The sequence below is a fragment of the Scyliorhinus torazame genome, chromosome 11, assembly GCF_047496885.1.
Source record: "Scyliorhinus torazame isolate Kashiwa2021f chromosome 11, sScyTor2.1, whole genome shotgun sequence".
NCBI lineage: Eukaryota > Metazoa > Chordata > Chondrichthyes > Carcharhiniformes > Scyliorhinidae > Scyliorhinus > Scyliorhinus torazame.
Window position 1 is genome coordinate 238,470,032 of NC_092717.1, and position 26,250 is coordinate 238,496,281.

The window sequence follows — 26,250 nt, forward strand, 5'->3', positions numbered from 1 at the left end:
GGCAAGTTTTTTTACGCAGAGGGTAGTGGGTGCCTGGTTCTCGCGACCGGAGGAGGTGGTGGAAGCAGGGACGATTGTGACATTTAAGGGGCATCTTGACAAATACATGAATTGGATGGGAATAGAGGGATACGGACCCAGGAAGTGTAGAAGATTGTAGTTTAGACAGGCAGCATGGTCGGCACAGGCTTGGAGGGCCGAAGGGCCTATTCCTGTGCTGTACATTTCTTTGTTCTTTGTCCTTAACATCAGGGCAGGAGAGCAATGGGAGTTGCACTCCGCAAGAGGGAGCGAATACAATCCTGTTTAAGCATAACTGGCTCAGTTTCTTTCTGAAGGATGACATATGTGAAAGCAGTGACACATCCTGCACGCCTCAATTCCAACCAGACTTCAGTTTGAGTATTAGCTCTATGCAAGGCAAATGTTGCACCAAGCTGCCAATGAATTTGCCTCCTCACAGTGAGGTCACAGCGCGGCTATGTGTGAGAAATATCAACTCGTCACCCTGAGCTACGACAAGGATTGTATTCCAGGAATGGCAGCACTCCATTCGGCACGGAGCCTGGGAAAATTCAGGTTTATTCTTCAATCACAGATGGCCACAGACCTGGCACAACCAATGGGGAGGGGTGGGGGGGGGGGGGGGGGTGCGTCGGCCAGTTTCTCTGGGCACCCATCTCTGCATTTGCTGATCGGCTCAAAGTGAGCCTATGAGCAGATTATGCAGAGCGACATCAGGGCCTGATTGGTCGCCAACCCTTAGAGCAGGAAAACAGACTGGCCTGAATGAGAGGTGACAGGTTGAGGAGGGGGAGAGGCAGAAGCAGAAGGTCACGGGCGCGATTCTCCATTTCGGAGACAAAGTGTTGACACCGACCCAGAATTCGTGGACTTCCGCGACAGCAAAGCTGGCGCCGAACCTGGACCGATTCAGCGACTGTGGAGAGGCGGGTACCGGTGCCACGTGGAACACATCATGGCCGGGATTCTCCCAGCCTCCGCGCCGGAATCGCGCTCGGTGCGGAGGCAGAGAATGGGGCCTCAGACCCGCGATCGACTCCGCCGACTGGAGGATCAGCGCCAGCCGCGCGCGGTTGATGCGCCGCCGGTCGGGGGCCGTTAAAAAGAGGCCCTTGCGGCGATTCTCCGCGGTCGACTGACCGATTTCCCACCAGCTTGATTCACGTATGGTTCCATCAGGCGGGAGCTCGGCGTTACGGCTGCGGTGGGCGTCCTGGTGGGGGGGGATCAGTCTCCAGGGGGGGGGGCCTCCACGACGGCCAGGCCCGCGATTGGGGGCCACCGATCGGCGGGCGCGCGTGATCTGTGGTGGGGGGGGGCTACCTTCTTCTGCGCCGGCCCGCTGTATGGCTCCGCCATGTTGCGTGGCGCCAGCGCGGACCTGCAGCCAGCAGTGCAGGGCCGCGTACGGCAGCTGTAGCAGCGCAGAGATCTCCGGCGCCATGCTGGCCCCCTGTGAGCTACAGAACCGCTGGGCCAAGAGGCCCGTTGACGCCGGCGTGAAGCACTCCTGTGTTTACGCCGATGTCAACACTTAACTGCGTTTTTGGAGAATCCCGGCCCATGTCTTCCTTTGACTACCTCCAGGAGGACATGATGAGTAATCAGTGTCAACTCAAAAAGTTAATTTTTTAGCTTGCCTTGAATCATAGAATTATAGAACCCCTACAGTGCAGAAGGAGTCCATTCAGCCCATCGAATCTGCACCGACCTGCTGAAAGAGCGCCCTACCTAGGCCCAATCCCACACCCTATCCCCACCTAGGGGTAATTGTGCAAGCCAATCCCCCTAATTTGCATATCTTTAGGCTGTGGGAGGAAACCGGAGCACCCGGAGGAAACCCATGCAGACACACGGGTCTGCAAACTCAGTCACCCAAGGACCCAGTCAACCCGGGACCCTGGAGCTGTGAGCCAGCAGTGCTAACCACTGTGTCAGCGTGCCTCCCCTCTAATATCTCAGTGAATTTGATGAGCTTCTCAAAGAACATTTGAAAAGTTATTAGCATTGTGGCTCAGGGAAGATCAACTTTTTAGCACACAGAACCTCCGATGGCTTCATCACTATAATAGCAGAGCGGCTCAGGATCCAATTCACTAATGAAGTAACAGATGCCAAATACTAATCCATAATAGTTGATTCAACAGCAGATGTGAGTCATGTGGACCAATTAACGTTAATTTTTGGATATGTGGCCAGCAATGGTGAAGTTGTAGAGTGATCTCTTTGTTTTGTCCAGGTAAAATCCCACACCTCTGAATGCCAGGAGACATCGGTTTTAGAAATAGTTTCAAATAGGTTTACGTCAACAATTGTCGTGGGCCTTGCTTCGATAATACTACAAAGGTGGCAGGAAAATATTCAGGTCTACAAGCAAGACTGAGCAAAGCAAACCCAAAGCATTATTCATCCCATGTTCCAGTCACTCCTTGAATTTAATCTGCAATGTTGCAGCTGTAGGAGGTATATAGAATATAGAACATACGGTGCAGAAGGAGGCCATTCGGCCCATCGGGTCTGCACCGACCCACTTAAGCCCTCACTTGCACCCTATCCTCGTAACACAATAACCCCTCCTAAACTTTTTGGTCACTAAGGGCAATTTATCATGGCCAATCCACCTAACCTGCACGTCTTTCATAGAATTTTACAGTGCAGAAGGAGGCCATTCGGCCCATCGAGTCTGCACCGGCTCTTGGAAAGAGCACCCTACCCAAGGTCAACACCTCCACCCTATCCCCATAACCCAGTAACCCCACCCAACACTAAAGGCAATTTTGGACACTAAGGGCAATTTAGCATGGCCAATCCACCTAACCTGCACATCTTTGGACTGTAGGAGGAAACCGGAGCACCCGGAGGAAACCCACGCAGACACGGGGAGAACGTGCAGACTCCGCACAGACAGTGACCCAAGCCGGGAATCAAACCTGGGACCCTGGAGCTGTGAAGCAATTGTGCTAACCACTGTGCTACCATGCTGTCCCCCACTATGCTACCGTGCTATGTGGATGGAAATGAATTCAGGGGAGAGTCCTCCAGCTGTAAGAAATTCAGTGAGGCAGAGACATCACACTTGCCTTGTGACACCAAATGTTAATTGTGCTGATTTCTTTAAAGCAAGTGTCGAGGTGTTTCCAGCCAGTTTACACAAGCAATGGGTTTGTTTGATTTGCCCAGTTTGTCGGCTCCACCTCATCATCCATCTGCAGTATCCGCAGCGATCAGGAAGTTCTCTGGGCAGTGATGCTGAAAGTTAGTGAGAGGAGGTGGTTTACACACTGGGAACCTTTATTCTTTCTTCCCTCCCTCCCGCCCCTTCTCTCTCTGCTGGCGTGTTAATGGACGGGGGAGCTGATCAGCAATGATTCAGCACAGCCTCTGCCTCCCCAGCTCTCGGCAGACGCGGATCTGACAGGAGAAGGAGCGGCAGCCCCGGGTCCCAGCAAGGGAGCCATGACCACAGGCAGCTCAGTGGCTCCAATCCAGGCACTTGTCAACAATATCTCTGAGCAGCAGAACAGCACGGTGCCACCTTCCTGGGGCAGCCTGCACCCCTACCAGGTAGGAGGAACTCATTGCCAAGCTCCCAAACAGGGGGCAACTTCAGCTTCAAGTTCCCAGGGCTGGTTAATATGTTTCAATTGTAACATTTATAAGTGGAGGAGAGTGGGAGAAACAACGTTTCGAGTTGGATACAGTTCTCTCTCTCCTCTGGGGGAACAGTAAGCGATGCATGTGCTTAAATTTTACCTGTGAAAAGTTCAGAAGGCCAGGGCGAGTTTAACCTTCCCTTCCAGTGATTAATGTATCCACAGGTTTGTCAGCAGAGAGGGAAAGGGTGTTTTTAAAACAAGGACACCCTTGTTGCCCCACTTGTTGCTGCTGAATGGGAAACTTTTAAGGATTGCGTTCACTGGGCAAATGAAAAATCTGGGTGACGACACCATTCTCTGTTTTAAAAACTTGGGAGATTGTTTTTTTCCCCTTTGAGCTCCAACTGAAGCAGCCTCCACGTTCCCCGGTGATTGATCTGCAGATGTAAACTTTATAAATCAATTCGACCCCCCAATCACCACTCCTCTCTAAATCCTCAGTTTTTATCCTGCGCATTATAATCTAAAATGGTCAAGATCCGAGCAATCTCTGAGCCGGGAAGTGGGGGAAGAGGTTCCGAGGTTTTAGCTGACAAGGTGTCCAACAGTAATTCAAAAGGTTAATGGAATGTGTCAGAGAACTCCCTGTCCCCAGTTAAATCCCTTTTACAAATGCAAGGGGTGAAATCGCTTGATCTGCCGAATGAAACAGCTCTCTGAATGCATTGGGTGAAGAAGGGATTTGCATTTATATAGCGCCAGGCTGTTCCAAAGGGCTTCACAGCCAATGAGTAACTTTCCGCTGTGATGGAGGGAAGGGGCCCATTTTGCACACAGCAGCAGGATACATTTCCAGGTCGTTTTTGTTTAGTGGTGTTGGTTGAGATAAATATTTGGTCGGGACACCAGGGACAACTAGCCTATCAGTGATGGGCAACTGAGGCTGTTGTGTGGCCCGCATGAGTGACACCCTTCATCTCAGTAGGCGGCAAGATTGAAATCGGGCTTGTACACTAAGCAGGACCCCATGGATAAGATTGAGCACATTTAATGCGCGGCGGATAATTTGTATGGGCGGATAATTTGTATGGGCGGCACAGTAGCACAGCGGTTAGCACTGTTGTCTCACAGTTCCAGGGTCCCAGGTTCGATTCCCGGCTTGGGTCACTGTCTGTGCGGAGTCTGCACATTCTCCCCATGTCTGCGTGGGTTTCCTCTGGGTGAACCAGTTTCCTCCCACAAGCCCAAAGATTTAGCATGGATTCGCCATGCTAAATTACCCATAGTGTCCAAAAAAAGATTAGGTGGGGTTACTGGGTTATGGGGCTAGGATGAGATATGGACTCTTTGCAAGGGCCGATGCACACTCGATGGGTCGAATGGCACCCTTCTGCACTGTAAATTCTAATATAATGAGTTTTAGAAAAGGCTTCATCATTCATTTGTTAATAGAAACTGCAGCTGCTTGTGTAAGGATGGAGAAAGAGAGGACGCAGATTGAAAGCAATTTGCAAATGTGACGTGAGAAGAATCATTTTCACACAGTGAGTGGTTGGGGTGTGGAATGTGCTGGCTGGAGTGTGGAGGAGGCCGGTTCAATTGAGGCATTCGAGAAGGGATGAATTCAGCCATTGTGAGCAATCAGCACCCACCTCGCTTCACTTGCTTTCCGTGCAAATCACTTAATAATACCTCTCGGGGGGGGGGAAAAAAGTCTCCTGCATGGAAACCACCGGAATGTGGCGACCCCAGGCGTGGGCACCGGCCAACAAAATACCTCCTGGGCTGCACTCAGACCTCTGATTGGCTGCATGCGGCCACCTGCCACTGGCTGCCCACCAATTAGTGTTGTGGCATCTTGTACATCTAATTGCAAATGTGAGGTTTCAGTTTCACATCCCATCGGAAAGGGGGCACCTCTGAAAGCCGCAGTGCAATACGGGTGGTGTCACAAACACTCACCTGAACACGCCCACCTGAACACGCCCATACCAATGATGGAGTCAATACCAGGGGCTTGTTTAAAGTAGGTCATTGGTAAACTCAGTAATTTTGACATTAGCAGATTTCTCTGATGTACCAGATGAAACATGGGCATGTACCCATTCACCACACCCTTTGCACGCTAATGTCACTGGACCAGTGATCCATGGATCAAGACAAATGCCCTGGGACTTGGGTTGTCCATGTTGAATGGAACTGAAAAACATTCAATCCTGCATTCAGTTGCAGAGCACTTGACTCCCTGATCCCTGTAAATAGTTTCAACAGCCGTAGCAGGTCTATCGATCTCCCAACCAGCTATCCTGAAAACGTTACTCGGAATGCTAATTATTCCGATATTCAAAACTAATATTCAGTTCATGCATCCGGAATATAAATCTCATCTCAGGATTGGTAAGCAGGAAACTATCATCAATTGTCATGAAAACGTACTGCGCCAGGGACCCCGGGTTCAATTCCGGCCTCGGGTCACTGTCTGTGCGGAGTTTGCAACGTTCTCCCCGTGTCTGCGTGGGTTTCCTCCGGGTGCTCCGGTTTCCTCCCACTGTCCAACGATGTCCACGTAGATGGGGCTACGGCGATAGGGCGGGAAGTGGGCCCAGGTAGGGTGCTCTTTCAGAGGGTCGGTGCAGACTCGATGGGCCGAATGGTCTCCTTCTGCACTGTAGGGATTCTACAATCTATGGTTCTAAGTACAGAGAGATAGGAGAACAACATCGCAATTGGCTTGATACAATCATTCGACACAATTAGATACCTATCCAGCCCCACCAGAGACTAGGGAGAAACAGGATCAGACCATGGAAAGCATGGTAAAATGGTACACACCCTGCCACACCGCGTCAGCCTGCAATTACCAGGAGAAATCAGGATATATTTTCCGCACCATGTGTGCACCAACGTACAGCACCTTAATTCTAGCAACGTCAAAGGCACCAATGACCCACCAAAGCCTCTTCGCCTCAGGTACTGGACCCATCAGCACCCATGTGGGAGCCACGCGTGGGTTCTCCATACCCACCCTTACAAAATTAAAGTAAATACGCAAAAAAACTAATTCTAAGGGAAGTTACGTATGTGCCGCACAACCCAGCTTAATCCCCAACTAAGACCCAGTGCAGGACCAACATTGTTCCATACTGGAGCGGCAGCAACATGTTCGGATTATGGTCAAACATTCAGAGCCTCCCAAGAGAGGAAGAAGAAGAAAAAGGAGGTAAAGGCTGGAACGACCAGAACTAAACCCACAGGATAACAAGGGATCAGGACTTGACCCAAGCTCTGTGCTTCCCTGGCGCTCGCTGAGCAACCAGAAAGGCGTCCCACCCCGCCCCAAGGAGACAACAGGATATCCATCAAACTCGGCTCATCCCCCATGCACCGAAGAAGCAAATCCTAACCGCCCAGGATGCCCCCAACAAGCCTCCTCGAAAAGAGACACTCTAAGCCCCCAGGGGAAACAGAATTCTAGCTATAGCACCGGACCTGACCAAGTCCAGCACATCCCGACACACAGGACACTATACACCCAGGACCGCAGCGCACCAACACATACTCACCCACTCCAGCTGGGGCAATGCACTGCCTCCACTAAACCAAGAAGAAGATAATCTCTCCAGCTACGGAGGACCCCAACCCAAGACGAAGAACCGTCAAGACCCCCAACAATTGGGCCTGGGAATCAAACCTGTGACCCTGGAACTGTGAAGCAACAGTGCTCCCCACTGTGCTACCATGCTGCCCACATATGATTCGCTCCACATGATATCAAGAAACAGCTGAGGGTATTGGTTACTGCAGAGGCTATGGCCCTGACAATATTCCGGCAATAGTGCTGAAGACTTGTGCTCCAGAACTTGCCGCACCCCTAGCCAAGCTGTTCCAGCACAGCTACAACACTGGCATCTACCCGGCAATGTGGAGAATTGCCCAGGTTTATGTCCTGTGCACAAAAAACAGGAAAGTGATGGAAGGAGTCATCAACAGTGCTATCAAGCGGCACTTACTCGGCAATAACCTGCTCACGGACACTCAGTTAGGGTTCCGTCAGAGTCACTCAGCTCCTCGCCTCATTACAGCCTTGGTTCAAACATGGACAAAAGAGCTGAATGCCAGAGGTGAGGTGAGAGCGACTGCCATTGACATCAAGGCATTTGACCAAGTGTGGCATCAAGGAGCCCTAGCAACGCTGGAGTCAATGGGTATCAGGGGGAAAACTCTCCAGGAGTCATACCTGCCGCAAAGGAAGATGGTTGTGGTGGTTGGAGGTTAATCATCTCAGCACCGGGACATCACTGCAGGAGTTCCTCAGGGTAGTGTCCTAGGCCCCAACCATCTTCAGCTGCTTCAGGAATGACCTCCCTTCCATCAGAAGGTCAGAAGTGGGGATGTTTGTGGATGACTGCACAATGTTCAGCACCATTCGCTACTCCTCAGATAATGAAGCAGTTCAGATTCAAATGCAGCAAGACCTGGACAATATCCAGACTTGGGCTGACAAGTGGCAAGTTACATTCGCACCACACGAGTGCCAGGCAATGATCATCTCCTACAGGAGAGGATCTAACCATCGCCCCATGACATTCAATGGCATTACCATTGCTGAACCCCCCACAATCAATGTCCTGGGGGTTACCATTGACCAGAAACTGAACTGGACCAAGCCATATTAATACTGTGGCTACCAGGACAGGTCAGAGACTAGGAATCCTGCGGAGAGTAACTCACCTCCTGATCCCTCAAAGCCTGTCCACCACCTACAAGGCACAAGTCAGGAGTGTGATGGAATACTGACTTTTGCCTGGATGAGTGCAGCTCCAACAACATTCAAGAAGCTCAACACCATCCAGGACAAAGCTGCCCTTTTGATTGCTCCCCTTTCGACAGAAATTCAATCCCCCCACCACCGACGAACAGTGGCAGCCGTGTGTGCCATCTACAAAATGCAATGCAGTAACTCACCCAGGTATCTTAGGCAGCACCTTCCAAGCCCACGACCACCACCACCTGGTAGATACCTTGGAACCCCACTCACCACCCTGACTTGGAAAAATATCGCCGCTCCTTCACTGTCGCTGGGTCAAAATCCTGGAACTCCCTCCCTAACAGCACAGGGGGTGTGCCTACACCGCAGGGAATGCAGCGGTTCAAGAAGGCAGCTCACCACCACCTTCTGAAGGGCGCCGCGGGATGAGCAATAAATGCTGGCCTGACCAGCGACACCCACATCCTGTAAATACATTTTTAAAAGCTCCACTCTTTCTCCCGTCTTTCTTATAAGCAAGATAGGGGGGGTTATAAAACTAAAGCACTCTCCTACCACAACCACAAGGGTTACAGGACAAACAAAAAAGGAGTAAAACTGTGCTCAGATCACACTTCACATGATCGACTCAATATGATTTTGCTCGAACAGGATAATCGACAATATCCGCCTCCAGCTCACACCTTGTACAAACTTGAAGGAGAAAGGACAACGTTAAATATTAAATAATAAACAACATAATCACAAAGGCGTAACATCCAAGATTTAGAAGAACGTCAGGATAAATTGCAGGATAAAGACACCATCCATAAATGCACGAGAAAATAAAGGATAACCAGAGTTCGCGAGAACTCTTCAGGATCTCTCAAGGATTCCATCGATTGAAGCACGAGGTGCCATCGCTTCCACCGCGCTGTCTCTCCGAAGCTCATGTGCTCCACGTCCAACTGGAGGAGCGACTTGACCTGCTGGGCCACCTCGCACTCCTCATGACCAGCATCGAGAGTAGGACGACGTGGGACCTGTCATCGACGGGTCCAAACGGCCCCTGGCCTCGAAGATCGGATTTGCTGTGCTCCATCGAATCTGATGCACCCAGCCGCCAAATCAGGATTAGCAAAACATGGCAGCCAATTTTCAAACTCCACCGGGAGCTTTCCTCTCACCGGGCACCGAGCCCACGGACGCACCTTGCCCGACCCTTACCTCCCGAGCCCGTCAGGATAAATAACGCAGTGTGCGGCGAGGGTCTCGACAACCAGAGAAAGTGCCTCCTTCGAGGGCAATGACTCTCTCATGCACCTCGGCTGCTCTCCCAAAGCTACCCCGTAATTCTTCAAAGTGAGCTCTAACCACCTGCTCCTCAGAGCCAAGATCCTCAATCAAGACAACGTTCCCGATGGTGGCCACCTTCCCGATGCACGCAGCAGCACTGAGGCACGAGCTCGCTGAGCAGGAATTCTGCTCCACTGGAAGCTGGGCCCCGTCGCCGCCCGGCCCAATCCGACCGCCACGCACAAACGAGGATCTTTACGATTTATCTCGGTTCTTCTTCACAAAGCACCAATCAGGAACATCCAGCGACTTAGTGCAAGTCATGTGACGCAGGTAAACGCAAATATGAAATGTGCACCTGGATAAAATAAATGATTCAAAAATGAACAGAGCGAAAACACCACTGCCCCTGCACTCACATCGCGTGTTCCCCAAGCAGCCCATTTTAGTATGAATCAATTTCAACATCAACTCCCTCCACTAACGGCGCACAGGGGCAGCTGTGTGTAGCATCTTACACGATGCACTGCAGCAACTCACCCAGGCCCCTTCGACAGCGCCTCCCATCCCTGCGACATCCCCCACCAAGAAACAACAAGGGCAGCAGGTACCTGGGAACCCCACCGCCCGCAAGTTCCCCTCACCATCCTGACTTGGAAATATATCGGCCGTTCCTTCACTGTCCCGGAACGCCCTCCCTAACAGCACTGTGGGTGTACCTGCACAACATGGACTGCAGCGGTTCAAGAAGGCAGCTCACCAGTACCTTCTCAAGGGGCAATTAGGGATGGGCAATAAATGCTGGCCTAGCCAGCGACGCCCACATGCTGTGAGAGAATTCAAAAAGAAATTTAACTACTCGCCAAACAAGAGCTTGCATTAATTATCTCGCGCTGGTAAGGCAGTGAAAATGTCCCAAGGCGCTTAACTGGAGCGTTATCGAACAAAACCATGCCACTTGAGGAGATGTTCAGGCTCGGTCAAAGAGATAGGTTTTAAGGAGCGTTTTAAAGTGGAGAGTAAGGTAAATATACAGAGTGATTTACAGAGGGAGGAAGTCCCAGAGGGCAGCATAGTTTTGGATGAGCTCAATAAAGAGGGTGTTGGATGGGGGAGGGAAGGAAAACCTGATCGAAGCAGCTTCAGGGAGCTTCTAAACAGGAGGAGTGGGAGGTTTCGGGATGGAATTCCTGAGCTTAGCCTGCTCACAATAATGCAGGCTCTATCCAAAAGAAGCTGAGGCAAAACACACCCAGTAAAGATAAGAAACTCTTCAAACAGAGCTGTGTATGACTCAAAGCACACAATCCCTGAAAGGCCTTCACTGCAGTAAAGTCAAATGCCGACTGGAAGAAGGCAGAACACAATGTCAATAATTGAACTAAAGCAACTTTACAAGGGCCAACATTCTCAATCACCTTTTAGAAAGGAACTTCCCACCCACAGTTCCTGGCATTGAATAGTACTCGGCTCACATTAAAGGGAATTAAACAAGCATTTGGAAAATAATATTTAACGTAATTGGCAATGAAAACAGGAGTTGTTTTTTAATGCAGTCAGTTTTTTTATCTCCTGGAATGCCCGACCTGAAGGAAGCAAATTGTAAACTAGAATTGAATAAATTGCAAAAAATAAAGAATTGCAGGTTCCATGAGGGAAGAGTAATTGGATTACTCTTCCAGAGAGCTGGCACAGGCTGGAGGGGCCGATTGGCCACCTTCGTGCTGCGGGGTTCTGGGATCCTGTGAAATATTGACACACGTGTGCTGAACAGTGCGTCACGAAAAGTTAACTGACTAATCAGAGCGGAAACATTGAAGTTTGAGTTGAAAAGGTAGATTGTCAAGTCTGTCGCCTGCAACGCTGCTCAATGGGAGGGGTGAAGGAAATGTTCGAGGAATGAAGCAGAAAATTTGTGGTGAAAGAAATGTTTACTTCTGATGCTCCCCTATTGCAGTGAGGGATGGACTTGATGCGGCATGGCGGCACGGGACCCTAACACACAGGATCCTAACACACAGGACACCGACACACAGGACCCTAACACACAGGACACTGACACACAGGACCCTGACACACAGGATCCTAACACACAGGACACCGACACACAGGACCCTGACACACAGGACCCTGACACACAGGACACTGACACACAGGATCCTAACACACAGGACACCGACACACAGGACCCTGACACACAGGACACCGACACACAGGACACTGACACACAGGATCCTAACACACAGGACACCGACACACAGGACCCTGACACACAGGACCCTGACACACAGGACACCGACACACAGGACCCTGACACACAGGACACCGACTCACAGGACACTGACACACAGGACACTGACACACAGGACACTGACGCCCAGGACACTGACACACAGGACACCGACACACAGGGCACTGACACACAGGACACTGACACGCAGGACACTGACACACAGGACACTGACACACAGGACACTGACACACAGGATCCTAACACACAGGACACCGACACACAGGACACTGATGCACAGGACACTGATGAACAGGACACTGATGCACAGGACACTGACGCACAGGACACTGACGCACAGGACACTGACGCACAGGACACTGACACACAGGACACCGACACTCAGGACCCTAACACACAGGATCCTAACACACAGGACACCGACACACAGGACACTGACACACAGGACACTGACACACAGGATCCTAACACACAGGACACTGACACACAGGACCCTGACACACAGGACACCGACTCACAGGACACTGACACACAGGACACTGACACACAGGACACTGACACACAGGATCCTAACACACAGGACACCGACACACAGGACCCTAACACACAGGACACTGACGCACAGGACCCTTACACACAGGACACTGACACACAGGACACTGACACACAGGACACTGACACACAGGACCCTAACACACAGGACCCTGACACACAGGACACTGACACACAGGACACTAACGCACAGGACCCTGACACACAGGACACTGACACACAGGACACTAATGCACAGGACCCTAACGCACAGGACCCTAACACACAGGATCCTAACACACAGGATCCTAACACACAGGACACTGACACACAGGACACTGACACACAGGACACTGACACACAGGACACCGACACACAGGACACCGACACACAGGACACTGACACACAGGACACCGACACACAGGACCCTAACACACAGGATACTGACACACAGGATCCTAACACACAGGACACCGACACACAGGACACCGACACACAGGACACTGACACACAGGACACTGACACACAGGACACCGACACACAGGACCATGACATACAGGACACCGACTCACAGGACACTGACACACAGGACACTGACACACAGGACACTGACACGCAGGACACTGACACGCAGGACACTGACACGCAGGACACTGACACACAGGATCCTAACACACAGGACACCGACACACAGGACCCTAACACACAGGACACTGACGCACAGGACACTGACACACAGGACCCTGACACACAGGATACTGACACACAGGATCCTAACACACAGGACACCCACACACAGGACACCGACACACAGGATACTGACACACAGGATCCTAACACACAGGACACCGACACACAGGACCCTGACACACAGGATACTGACACACAGAATCCTAACACACAGGACACCGACACACAGGACACCGACACACAGGACACTGACACTCAGGACCCTAACACACAGGATCCTAACACACAGGACACCGACACACAGGACACCGACACACAGGACACTGACACACAGGATCCTAACACACAGGACACTGACACACAGGACCCTGACACACAGGACACCGACTCACAGGACACTGACACACAGGACACTGACACACAGGACACTGACACACAGGACACTGACACACAGGGTCCTAACACACAGGACACCGACACACAGGACCCTAACACACAGGACACTGACGCACAGGACCCTTACACACAGGACACTGACACACAGGACACTGACACACAGGACCCTAACACACAGGACCCTGACACACAGGACACTGACACACAGGACACTAACGCACAGGACCCTGACACACAGGACACTGACACACAGGACACTAATGCACAGGACCCTAACGCACAGGACCCTAACACACAGGATCCTAACACACAGGATCCTAACACACAGGACACTGACACACAGGACACTGACACACAGGACACTGACACACATGACACCGACACACAGGACACCGACACACAGGACACTGACACACAGGACACCGACACACAGGACCCTAACACACAGGATACTGACACACAGGATCCTAACACACAGGACACCGACACACAGGACACCGACACACAGGACACTGACACAGGACACCGACACACAGGACACTGACACACAGGACACTGACACACAGGACACTGACACACAGGACCATGACATACAGGACACCGACTCACAGGACACTGACACACAGGACACTGACACACAGGACACTGACACGCAGGACACTGACACGCAGGACACTGACACGCAGGACACTGACACGCAGGACACTGACACGCAGGACACTGACACACAGGATCCTAACACACAGGACACCGACACACAGGACCCTAACACACAGGACACTGACGCACAGGACACTGACACACAGGACACTGACACACAGGACACTGACACACAGGACACTGACACACAGGACCCTAACACACAGGACACTGACACACAGGACACTGACACACAGGACACTGACGCACAGGGCACTAACACACACGACACTGACACACAGGACACTGACACACAGGACCCTAACACACAGGACACTGACACACAGGACACTGACACACAGGACCCTAACACACACGACACCGACACACAGGACCCTAACACACAGGACACTGACACACAGGACGCTAACACACAGGACACTGACACACAGGACCCTGACACACAGGACACCGACACACAGGACCCTAACACACAGGACACTGACGCACAGGACACTGACGCACAGGACACTGACGCACAGGACACTGACACACAGGACACTGACACGCAGGACCCTAACACGCAGGACCCTAACACGCAGGACCCTAACACGCAGGACACTGACACGCAGGACCCTAACACGCAGGACACTGACACGCAGGACACTGACACGCAGGACACTGACACACAGGACCCTGACACACAGGACCCTGACACACAGGACCCTGACGCACAGGACCCTGACGCACAGGACCCTGACGCACAGGACCCTGACGCACAGGACCCTGACGCCCAGGACCCTGACGCCCAGGACACTGACGCCCAGGACACTGACACACAGGACACTGACGCACAGGACACCGACGCACAGGACACCGACGCCCAGGACACTCACACACAGGACACCGACGACCAGGACACCGACGCACAGGACACTGACGCACAGGACACTGACGCACAGGACACTGACGCACAGGACACTGACGCACATGAAACTGACGCACAGGACACTGACACACAGGACACTGACACACAGGACCCTAACACACAGGACACTGACACGCAGGACACTGACACGCAGGATCCTAACACACAGGACACCGACACACAGGACCCTAACACACAGGACACTGACGCACAGGACACTGACGCACAGGACACTGACGCACAGGACCCTAACACACAGGACACTGACACACAGGACACTGACACACAGGACACTGACACACAGGACACTGACACACAGGACCCTAACACGCAGGACACTGACGCGCAGGACACTGACGCACAGGACACTGACGCACAGGACCCTAACACACAGGATCCTGACACACAGGATCCTGACACACAGGACACTGACACACAGGACACCGACACACAGGACACCGACACACAGGACACCGACACACAGGACACTGACACACAGGACACTGACACACAGGACACCGACGCACAGGACCCTAACACACAGGACACTGACGCACAGGACCCTAACACACAGGACACTGACGCACAGGACACCGACACACAGGACCCTAACACACAGGACACTGACACACAGGACACTGACACACAGAATCCTAACACACAGGACACTGACACACAGGACACTGACACACAGGACCCTAACACACAGGACACTGACACGCAGGATCCTAACACACAGGATACTGACACACAGGACACTGACGCACAGGACCCTAACACACAGGACACTGACACACAGGACACTGACACACAGGACCCTAACACACACGACACCGACACACAGGACCCTAACACACAGGACACTGACACACAGGACCCTAACACACAGGACACCGACACACAGGACACTGACACACAGGACCCTAACACACAGGACACTGACACACAGGACACTGACACACAGGACACTGACACACAGGACCCTAACACACAGGACCCTGACACACAGGACGATGACACACAGGACGATGACACACAGGACCCTGACACACAGGACCCTGACACACAGGACACTGACACATAGGATGCTGACACACAGGACACTGACACACAGGACACTGACACACAGGACACTGACACACAGGACACTGACACACAGGACCCTGACACACAGGACCCTAACACACAGGACACTGACACACAGGACACTGACACACAGGACACTGACACACAGGACACTGACGCACAGGGCACTAACACACACGACACTGACACACAGGACACTGACACACAGGACACTGACACACAGGACACTGACACACAGGACACTGACGCACAGGACACTGACACACAGGACACTGACGCACAGAACACTGACGCACAGGACACTGACACACAGGACCCTAACACACAGGACATCGACACACAGGACACTGATGCACAGGACATTAACACACAGGACACTGACGCACAGGACACTAACACACAGGACACTGACACACAGGACCCTAACACACAGGACACTGACACACAGGACACTGACACACAGGACCCTAACACACAGGACGCTGACACACAGGACCTTGACACACAGGACACTGACACACAGGACACTGACACACAGGACATCGACACATAGGATGCTGACACACAGGACACTGACGCACAGGGCACTAACACACACGACACTGACACACACGACACTGACACACAGGACCCTAACACACAGGACACTGACACACAGGACACTGACACACAGGACACTGACGCACAGGGCACTAACACACACGACACTGACACACAGGACACTGACACACAGGACCCTAACACACAGGACACTGACACACAGGACACTGACGCACAGGACACTGACACACAGGACACTGGCACACAGAACACTGACGCACAGGACACTGACACACAGGACCCTAACACACAGGACATCGACACACAGGACACTGATGCACAGGACACTAACACACAGGACACTGACACACAGGACCCTAACACACAGGACACCGACACACAGGACACCGACACACAGGACACCGACACACAGGACACCGACACACAGGACACCGACACACAGGACACCAACACACAGGACCCTAACACACAGGACCCTAACACACAGGACACTGACACGCAGGACACTGACACACAGGACACTGACACACAGGATCCTAACACACAGGACACCGACACACAGGACCCTAACACACAGGACACTGACGCACAGGACACTGACACACAGGACACTGACACACAGGACACTGACACACAGGACACTGACACACAGGACACTGACACACAGGACCCTGACACACAGGACACTGACGCGCAGGACACTGACGCACAGGACACTGACGCACAGGACCCTGACACACAGGATCCTGACACACAGGACACTGACACACAGGACACTGACACACAGGACACTGACGCACAGGACCCTAACACACAGGACACTGACGCACAGGACCCTAACACACAGGACCCTGACGCACAGGACACCGACACACAGGACCCAAACACACAGGACCCTAACACACAGGACACTGACACACAGGACACTGACACACAGGATCCTAACACACAGGACACTGACACACAGGACACTGAAACACAGGACCCTAACACACAGGACACTGACACGCAGGATCCTAACACACAGGATACTGACACACAGGACACTGACGCACAGGACCCTAACACACAGGACCCTGACACACAGGACACTGACACACAGGACCCTAACTCACATGACACTGACACACAGGACACTGACACATAGGATGCTGACACACAGGACACTGACGCACAGGGCACTAACACACAGGACACTGACACACAGGACACTGACACACAGGACACTGACACACAGGACACTGACACACAGGACACTGACACACAGGACACTGACGCACAGGGCACTAACACACACGACACTGACACACAGGACACTGACACACAGGACCCTAACACACAGGACACTGACACACAGGACACTGACGCACAGGACACTGACGCACAGGACACTGACACACAGGACACTGACACACAGAACACTGACGCACAGGACACTGACACACAGGACCCTAACACACAGGACATCGACACACAGGACACCGATGCACAGGACACTAACACACAGGACACTGACACACAGGACACTAACACACAGGACACTGACACACAGGACACTGACACACAGGACACTGACGCACAGGACCCTAACACACAGGACACTGACACACAGGACCTTGACACACAGGACACTGACACACAGGACACTGACACACAGGACACTGACACATAGGATGCTGACACACAGGACACTGACGCACAGGGCACTAACACACACGACACTGACACACACGACACTGACACACAGGACCCTAACACACAGGACACTGACACACAGGGCACTGACACACAGGACACTGACACACAGGACACTGACGCACAGGGCACTAACACACACGACACTGACACACAGGACACTGACACACAGGACCCTAACACACAGGACACTGACACACAGGACACTGACGCACAGGACACTGACACACAGGACACTGACACACAGAACACTGACGCACAGGACACTGACACACAGGACCCTAACACACAGGACGTCGACACACAGGACACTGATGCACAGGACACTAACACACAGGACACTGACACACAGGACACTAACACACAGGACACTGACACACAGGACACTGACACACAGGACACTGACACACAGGACACTGACGCACAGGACACTGACGCACAGGACACTGACACACAGGACCCTAACACACAGGACCCTAACACACAGGACACTGACACACAGGACACTGACACACAGGACACTGACCCACAGGACACTGACCCACAAGACACTGACGCACAGGACACTGACGCACAGGACACTGACGCACAGGACACTGACGCACAGGACACTGACGCACAGGACACTGACGCACAGGACACTGACGCACAGGACACTGACACACAGGACCCTAACACACAGGACACCGACACACAGGACACTGACAACAGGACCCTAACACACAGGACACTGACACACAGGACACTAACACACAGGACACTGACGCACAGGACACTGACACACAGGACACTGACACACAGGACATCGACACACAGGACACTGACGCACAGGACCCTAACACACAGGACACTGACGCACAGGACACCGACACACAGGACCCTAACACACAGGACACTGACACACAGGACACTGACACACAGGATCCTAACACACAGAACACTGACACACAGGACACTGACACACAGGACCCTAACACACAGGACACTGACACGCAGGATCCTAACACACAGGATACTGACGCACAGGACACTGACGCACAGGACACTGACACACAGGACCCTAACACACAGGACACCGACACACAGGACACTGACACACAGGACCCTAACACACAGGACCCTAACACACAGGACACTGACACACAGGACACTGACACACAGGACCCTAACACACAGGAAACTGACACACAGGAAACTGACACACAGGACGCTGACACACAGGACGCTGACACACAGGACCCTGACACACAGGACACTGACACACAGGACGCTGACACATAGGATGCTGACACACAGGACACTGACGCACAGGGCACTGACACACAGGACACTGACACACAGGACCCTGACACACAGGACACTGACACACAGGACCCTAACACACAGGACACTGACACACAGGACACTGACACACAGGACACTGACGCACAGGGCACTAACACACACGACACTGACACACAGGACACTGACACACAGGACCCTAACACACAGGACACTGACGCACAGGACACTGACGCACAGGACACTGACACACAGGACACTGACACACAGAACACTGACGCACAGGACACTGACACACAGGACCCTAACACACAGGACATCGACACACAGGACACTGATGCACAGGACACTAACACACAGGACACTGACGCACAGGACACTAACACACAGGACACTGACACACAGGACCCTAACACACAGGACACTGGCACACAGGACACTGACACACAGGACACTGACGCACAGGACCCTAACACACAGGACACTGACACACAGGACGCTGACACACAGGACCTTGACACACAGGACACTGACACACAGGACACTGACACACAGGACACTGACACATAGGATGCTGACACACAGGACACTGACGCACAGGGCACTAACACACACGACACTGACACACACGACACTGACACACAGGACCCTAACACACAGGACACTGACACACAGGGCACTGACACACAGGACACTGACACACAGGACACTGACGCACAGTGCACTAACACACACGACACTGACACACAGGACACTGACACACAGGACCCTAACACACAGGACACTGACACACAGGACACTGACGCACAGGACACTGACACACAGGACACTGACACACAGAACACTGACGCACAGGACACTGACACACAGGACCCTAACACACAGGACATCGACACACAGGACACTGATGCACAGGACACTAACACACAGGACACTGACACACAGGACACTGACGCACAGGACACTGACACACAGGACCCTGACACACAGGACACTGACACACAGGACACTGACACACAGAACACTGACACACAGGACACTGACACACAGGACACTGACACACAGGACACTGACGCACAGGACACTGACGCACAGGACACTGACACACAGGACCCTAACAGGACACTGACACACAGGACCCTAACACACAGGATACCGACACACAGGACACTGACAACAGGACCCTAACACACAGGACACTGACACACAGGACACTAACACACAGGACACTAACACACAGGACACTGACACACAGGTCACTGACACACAGGACACTGACGCACAGGACACTGACACCCAGGACCCTAACAGGACACTGACACACAGGACCTTAACACGCAGGACACCGACACACAGGACACTGACACACAGGACACTGACACACAGGACACTGACACACAGGACACCGACACACAGCACCCTAACACACAGGACACCGACACACAGGACACCGACACACAGGACACCGACACACAGGACACCGACACACAGGACACCGACACACTGGACACCGACACACTGGACACCGACACACAGGACACTGACACACACGACACTGACACACAGGACCCTAACACACAGGACCCTAACACACAGGACACCGACACACAGGACACCGACACACAGAACCCTAACACACAGGACCCTAACACACAGGACACCGACGCCCATGACACTGACACACAGGACCCTAACACACAGGACACTGACGCACAGGACACTGACGCACAGGACCCTAACACACAGGATCCTAACACACAGGACACTGACACACAGGACACTGACACACAGGACACTGACACACAGGACACTGACACACAGGACACCGACACACAGGACACCAACACACAGGACCCTAACACACAGGACCCTAACACACAGGACCCTAACACACAGGACACTGACACGCAGGACACTGACACGCAGGACACTGACACACAGGACACTGACACACAGGACACTGACGCACAGGACACTGACACACAGGACCCTAACACACAGGACACTGACACACAGGACACTGACACACAGGACACTGACACACAGGACCCTAACACACAGGACACTGACGCGCAGGACACTGACGCACAGGACACTGACGCACAGGACCCTGACACACAGGATCCTGACACACAGGACACTGACACACAGGACACTGACACACAGGACACCGACACACAGGACACTGACACACAGGACACCGACGCACAGGACCCTAACACACAGGACACTGACGCACAGGACCCTAACACACAGGACACTGACGCACAGGACACCGACACACAGGACCCTAACACACAGGACACTGACACACAGGACACTGACACACAGGATCCTAACACACAGGACACTGACACACAGGACACTGACACACAGGACCCTAACACACAGGACACTGACACGCAGGATCCTAACACACAGGATACTGACACACAGGACACTGACGCACAGGACCCTAACACACAGGACACTGACACACAGGACACTGACACACAGGACCCTAACACACACGACACCGACACACAGGACCCTAACACACAGGACACTGACACACAGGACACTGACACACAGGACCCTAACACACAGGACACCGACACACAGGACACTGACACACAGGACCCTGACACACAGGACCCTGACACACAGGACACTGACACACAGGACCCTAACACACAGGAAACTGACACACAGGACGCTGACACACAGGACCCTAACACACAGGACACTGACACACAGGACACTGACACACAGGACCCTAACACACACGACACCGACACACAGGACCCTAACACACAGGACCCTAACACACAGGACACTGACACACAGGACACTGACACACAGGACCCTAACACACAGGACACCGACACACAGGACACTGACACACAGGACCCTAACACACAGGACCCTGACACACAGGACACTGACACACAGGACCCTAACACACAGGAAACTGACACACAGGACGCTGACACACAGGACACTGACACACAGGACACTGACACACAGGACACCGACACACAGGACACTGACACACAGGACACTGACACACAGGACACTGACGCACAGGACACTGACACACAGGACACTGACACACAGGACACTGACACACAGGACACTGACACACAGGACACTGACACACAGGACCCTAACACACAGGACCCTGACACACAGGACACTGACACACAGGACACTGACACACAGGACACTGACGCACAGGGCACTAACACACACGACACTGACACACAGGACACTGACACACAGGACACTGACACACAGGACCCTAACACACAGGACACTGACACACAGGACACTGACGCACAGGACACTGACACACAGGACACTGACACACAGAACACTGACGCACAGGACACTGACACACAGGACCCTAACACACAGGACATCGACACACAGGACACTGATGCACAGGACACTAACACTCAGGACACTGACGCACAGGACACTAACACACAGGACACTGACACACAGGACCCTAACACACAGGACACTGACACACAGGACACTGACACACGGGACACTGACGCACAGGACCCTAACACACAGGACACTGACACACAGGACCCTAACACACAGGACCTTGACACACAGGACACTGACACACAGGACACTGACACACAGGACACTGACACATAGGATGCTGACACACAGGACACTGACGCACAGGGCACTAACACACACGACACTGACACACACGACACTGACACACAGGACCCTAACACACAGGACACTGACACACTGGGCACTGACACACAGGACACTGACACACAGGACACTGACGCACAGGGCACTAACACACACGACACTGACACACAGGACACTGACACACAGGACCCTAACACACAGGACACTGACACACAGGACACTGACGCACAGGACACTGACACACAGGACACTGACACACAGAACACTGACGCACAGGACACTGACACACAGGACCCTAACACACAGGACATCGACACACAGGACACTGATGCACAGGACACTAACACACAGGACACTGACACACAGGACACTGACACACAGGACACTGACGCACAGGACACTGACGCACAGGACACTGACACACAGGACCCTAACACACAGGACACTGACACACAGGACACTGACACACAGGACACTGACACACAGGACACTGACACACAGGACACTGACACACAGAACACTGACACACAGGACACTGACGCACAGGACACTGACGCACAGGACACTGACACACAGGACCCTAACAGGACACTGACACACAGGACCCTAACACACAGGACACCGACACACAGGACACTGACACACAGAACACTGACGCACAGGACACTGACACACAGGACCCTAACACACAGGACATCGACACACAGGACACTGACACACAGGACACTGACACACAGGACACTGACACACAGGACACTGACACACAGAACACTGACACACAGAACACTGACACACAGGACACTGACGCACAGGACACTGACGCACAGGACACTGACACACAGGACCCTAACAGGACACTGACACACAGGACCCTAACACACAGGACCCTGACACACAGGACACTGACACACAGGACACTGACACACACGACACTGACACACAGGACCCTAACACACAGGACCCTAACACACAGGACACCGACGCCCATGACACTGACACACAGGACACAGACACACAGGACCCTAACACACAGGACCCTAACACACAGGACCCTAACACACAGGACCCTAACACACAGGACCGTAACACACAGGACCCTAACACACAGGACCCTAACACACAGGACACCGACACACAGGACACCGACACACAGGACACCGACACACAGGACCCTAACACACAGGACACCGACACACAGGACACCGACACACAGGACCCTAACAAAACAGGTCACCGACACACAGGACACCGACACACAGGACACCGACACACAGGAAACCGACACACAGGAAACCGACACACAGGACACCGACACACAGGACACCGACACACAGGAAACCGACACACAGGACACTGACACACAGGACACCGACACACAGGACCCTAACAAAACAGGTCACCGACACACAGGACACCGACACACAGGACACCGACACACAGGACACCGACACACAGGACCCTGACACACAGGACACCGACACACAGGACACTAACACACACGACACTGACACACAGTACCCTAACACACAGGACACCGACACACAGGACAGCGCCACACAGGACACAGACACACAGAACCCTAACACACAGGACCCTAACACACAGGACACCGACACACAGGACACCGCCACACAGGACACCGACACACAGGACCCTAACACACAGGACACCGACACGCAGGACACCGACACACAGGACACCGACACACAGGACACCGACACACAGGACACCGACACACAGGACACCGACACACAGGACACCGACACACAGGACCCTGACACACAGGACCCTAACACACAGGACACCGACACACAGGGCACTGACGCACACGACACCCACACAGCGGAAGGAGGGACAGAAATCACCACTCCAAGGGACCCTTGTCTTCGGGCCGGATGAGGTGCACGCCATTACGCCACTGCTATCTCCTACACCCTCCACCATCGCAGAGACACTCACCTCGGTTGGGCACTTTAGTGATGAGGCATCTGGGACACTAACTGGTGCGCACAACACAGCCGTCCCGGTACAGCAGGTGGAGACAGGAGCAGCTGAGGGGCCGGGCGGTCGGAGGGCAGCCCGGCGCAGGCAACCATCTGCCGCCCAGACGGGTCCCGGGTTCCTGGAGTTACCACCCCACCCATAGACCTGATGCTGGTACGGACCAAGGGGCGACCGAAGGCGGTGACGGGCGGCTTGCGACAGACGAAGGTGGAGGAGTCCACTCGCGTGCAGGAGCAGGGAGTGGTGCAGGTCATGCGTGCCACCCAGGCTGACACCGCACGGGTGGCGTCCGCGGTGGAGGCAATGGGTGCGACGGTGTCAGACATGGGGAACGGTTTGCGAGGCCTGGGGCTTTCCGTGCAGGCGGCGCCTGTGGCCCAGGACATAGCTGCCCCCTCACAGGAAGCCATGAGCCAGAGCGAGCAGCAGATCGCAGAGACGCTCAATGCCATGGCGCAGTCCCAGCAGGCAATGGCCCAGTCTCAGCAGGCCATCGCTGAGGGCATCGGCGCCATTTCCCAGGTGCTAGCCGGTGTCGCCCAGACACAGACAGGGATGGCCAACTCCCTGAGCTCCATGGCTGCAAACCTGCAGACCCTTGTTGATACCTTGGTGGGCCTCCAGGACTGGCAGCGCCAGGTGTCGGGTGGGGCGTTGGGTGCTCGGTCCATTCGCATCCCCGACGCATGTAGAGACCCGGGGGCCATCGGGCACCCCGAGGGAGGAGGAGGTGCTGGGGCCCGTTTTGGATCTCCCTGTAGGGGAGGTCCAGGAACACCGCGACACCTCGGACTCGCCCCCCCCCCCCCCCCCCCCCCCCCCATTCCGTCCCTCTGCTGCACCGTCTGGGGAACCACCTAGATGT

The 26,250-nt window shown here is 53.5% G+C and overlaps 1 protein-coding gene across 2 annotated transcripts in view; it reads left to right on the plus strand.

The window, feature by feature from the left end:
- Positions 1 to 3,278: 3,278 nt before the first annotated feature.
- Positions 3,279 to 26,250, plus strand: part of LOC140385862 (NIPA-like protein 2) — a 158,115-nt gene continuing 135,143 nt past the window's right edge. Inside the window, exon 1 of one of the 2 annotated variants that reach the window (XM_072468463.1) lies at positions 3,279 to 3,588. In XM_072468463.1, coding sequence (XP_072324564.1) covers positions 3,481 to 3,588 — 108 coding nt within the window. In that variant the 5' untranslated portion in view covers positions 3,279 to 3,480. The remainder of the gene's footprint in view (positions 3,589 to 26,250) is intronic. The other variant, XM_072468462.1, reaches the window with a different exon arrangement.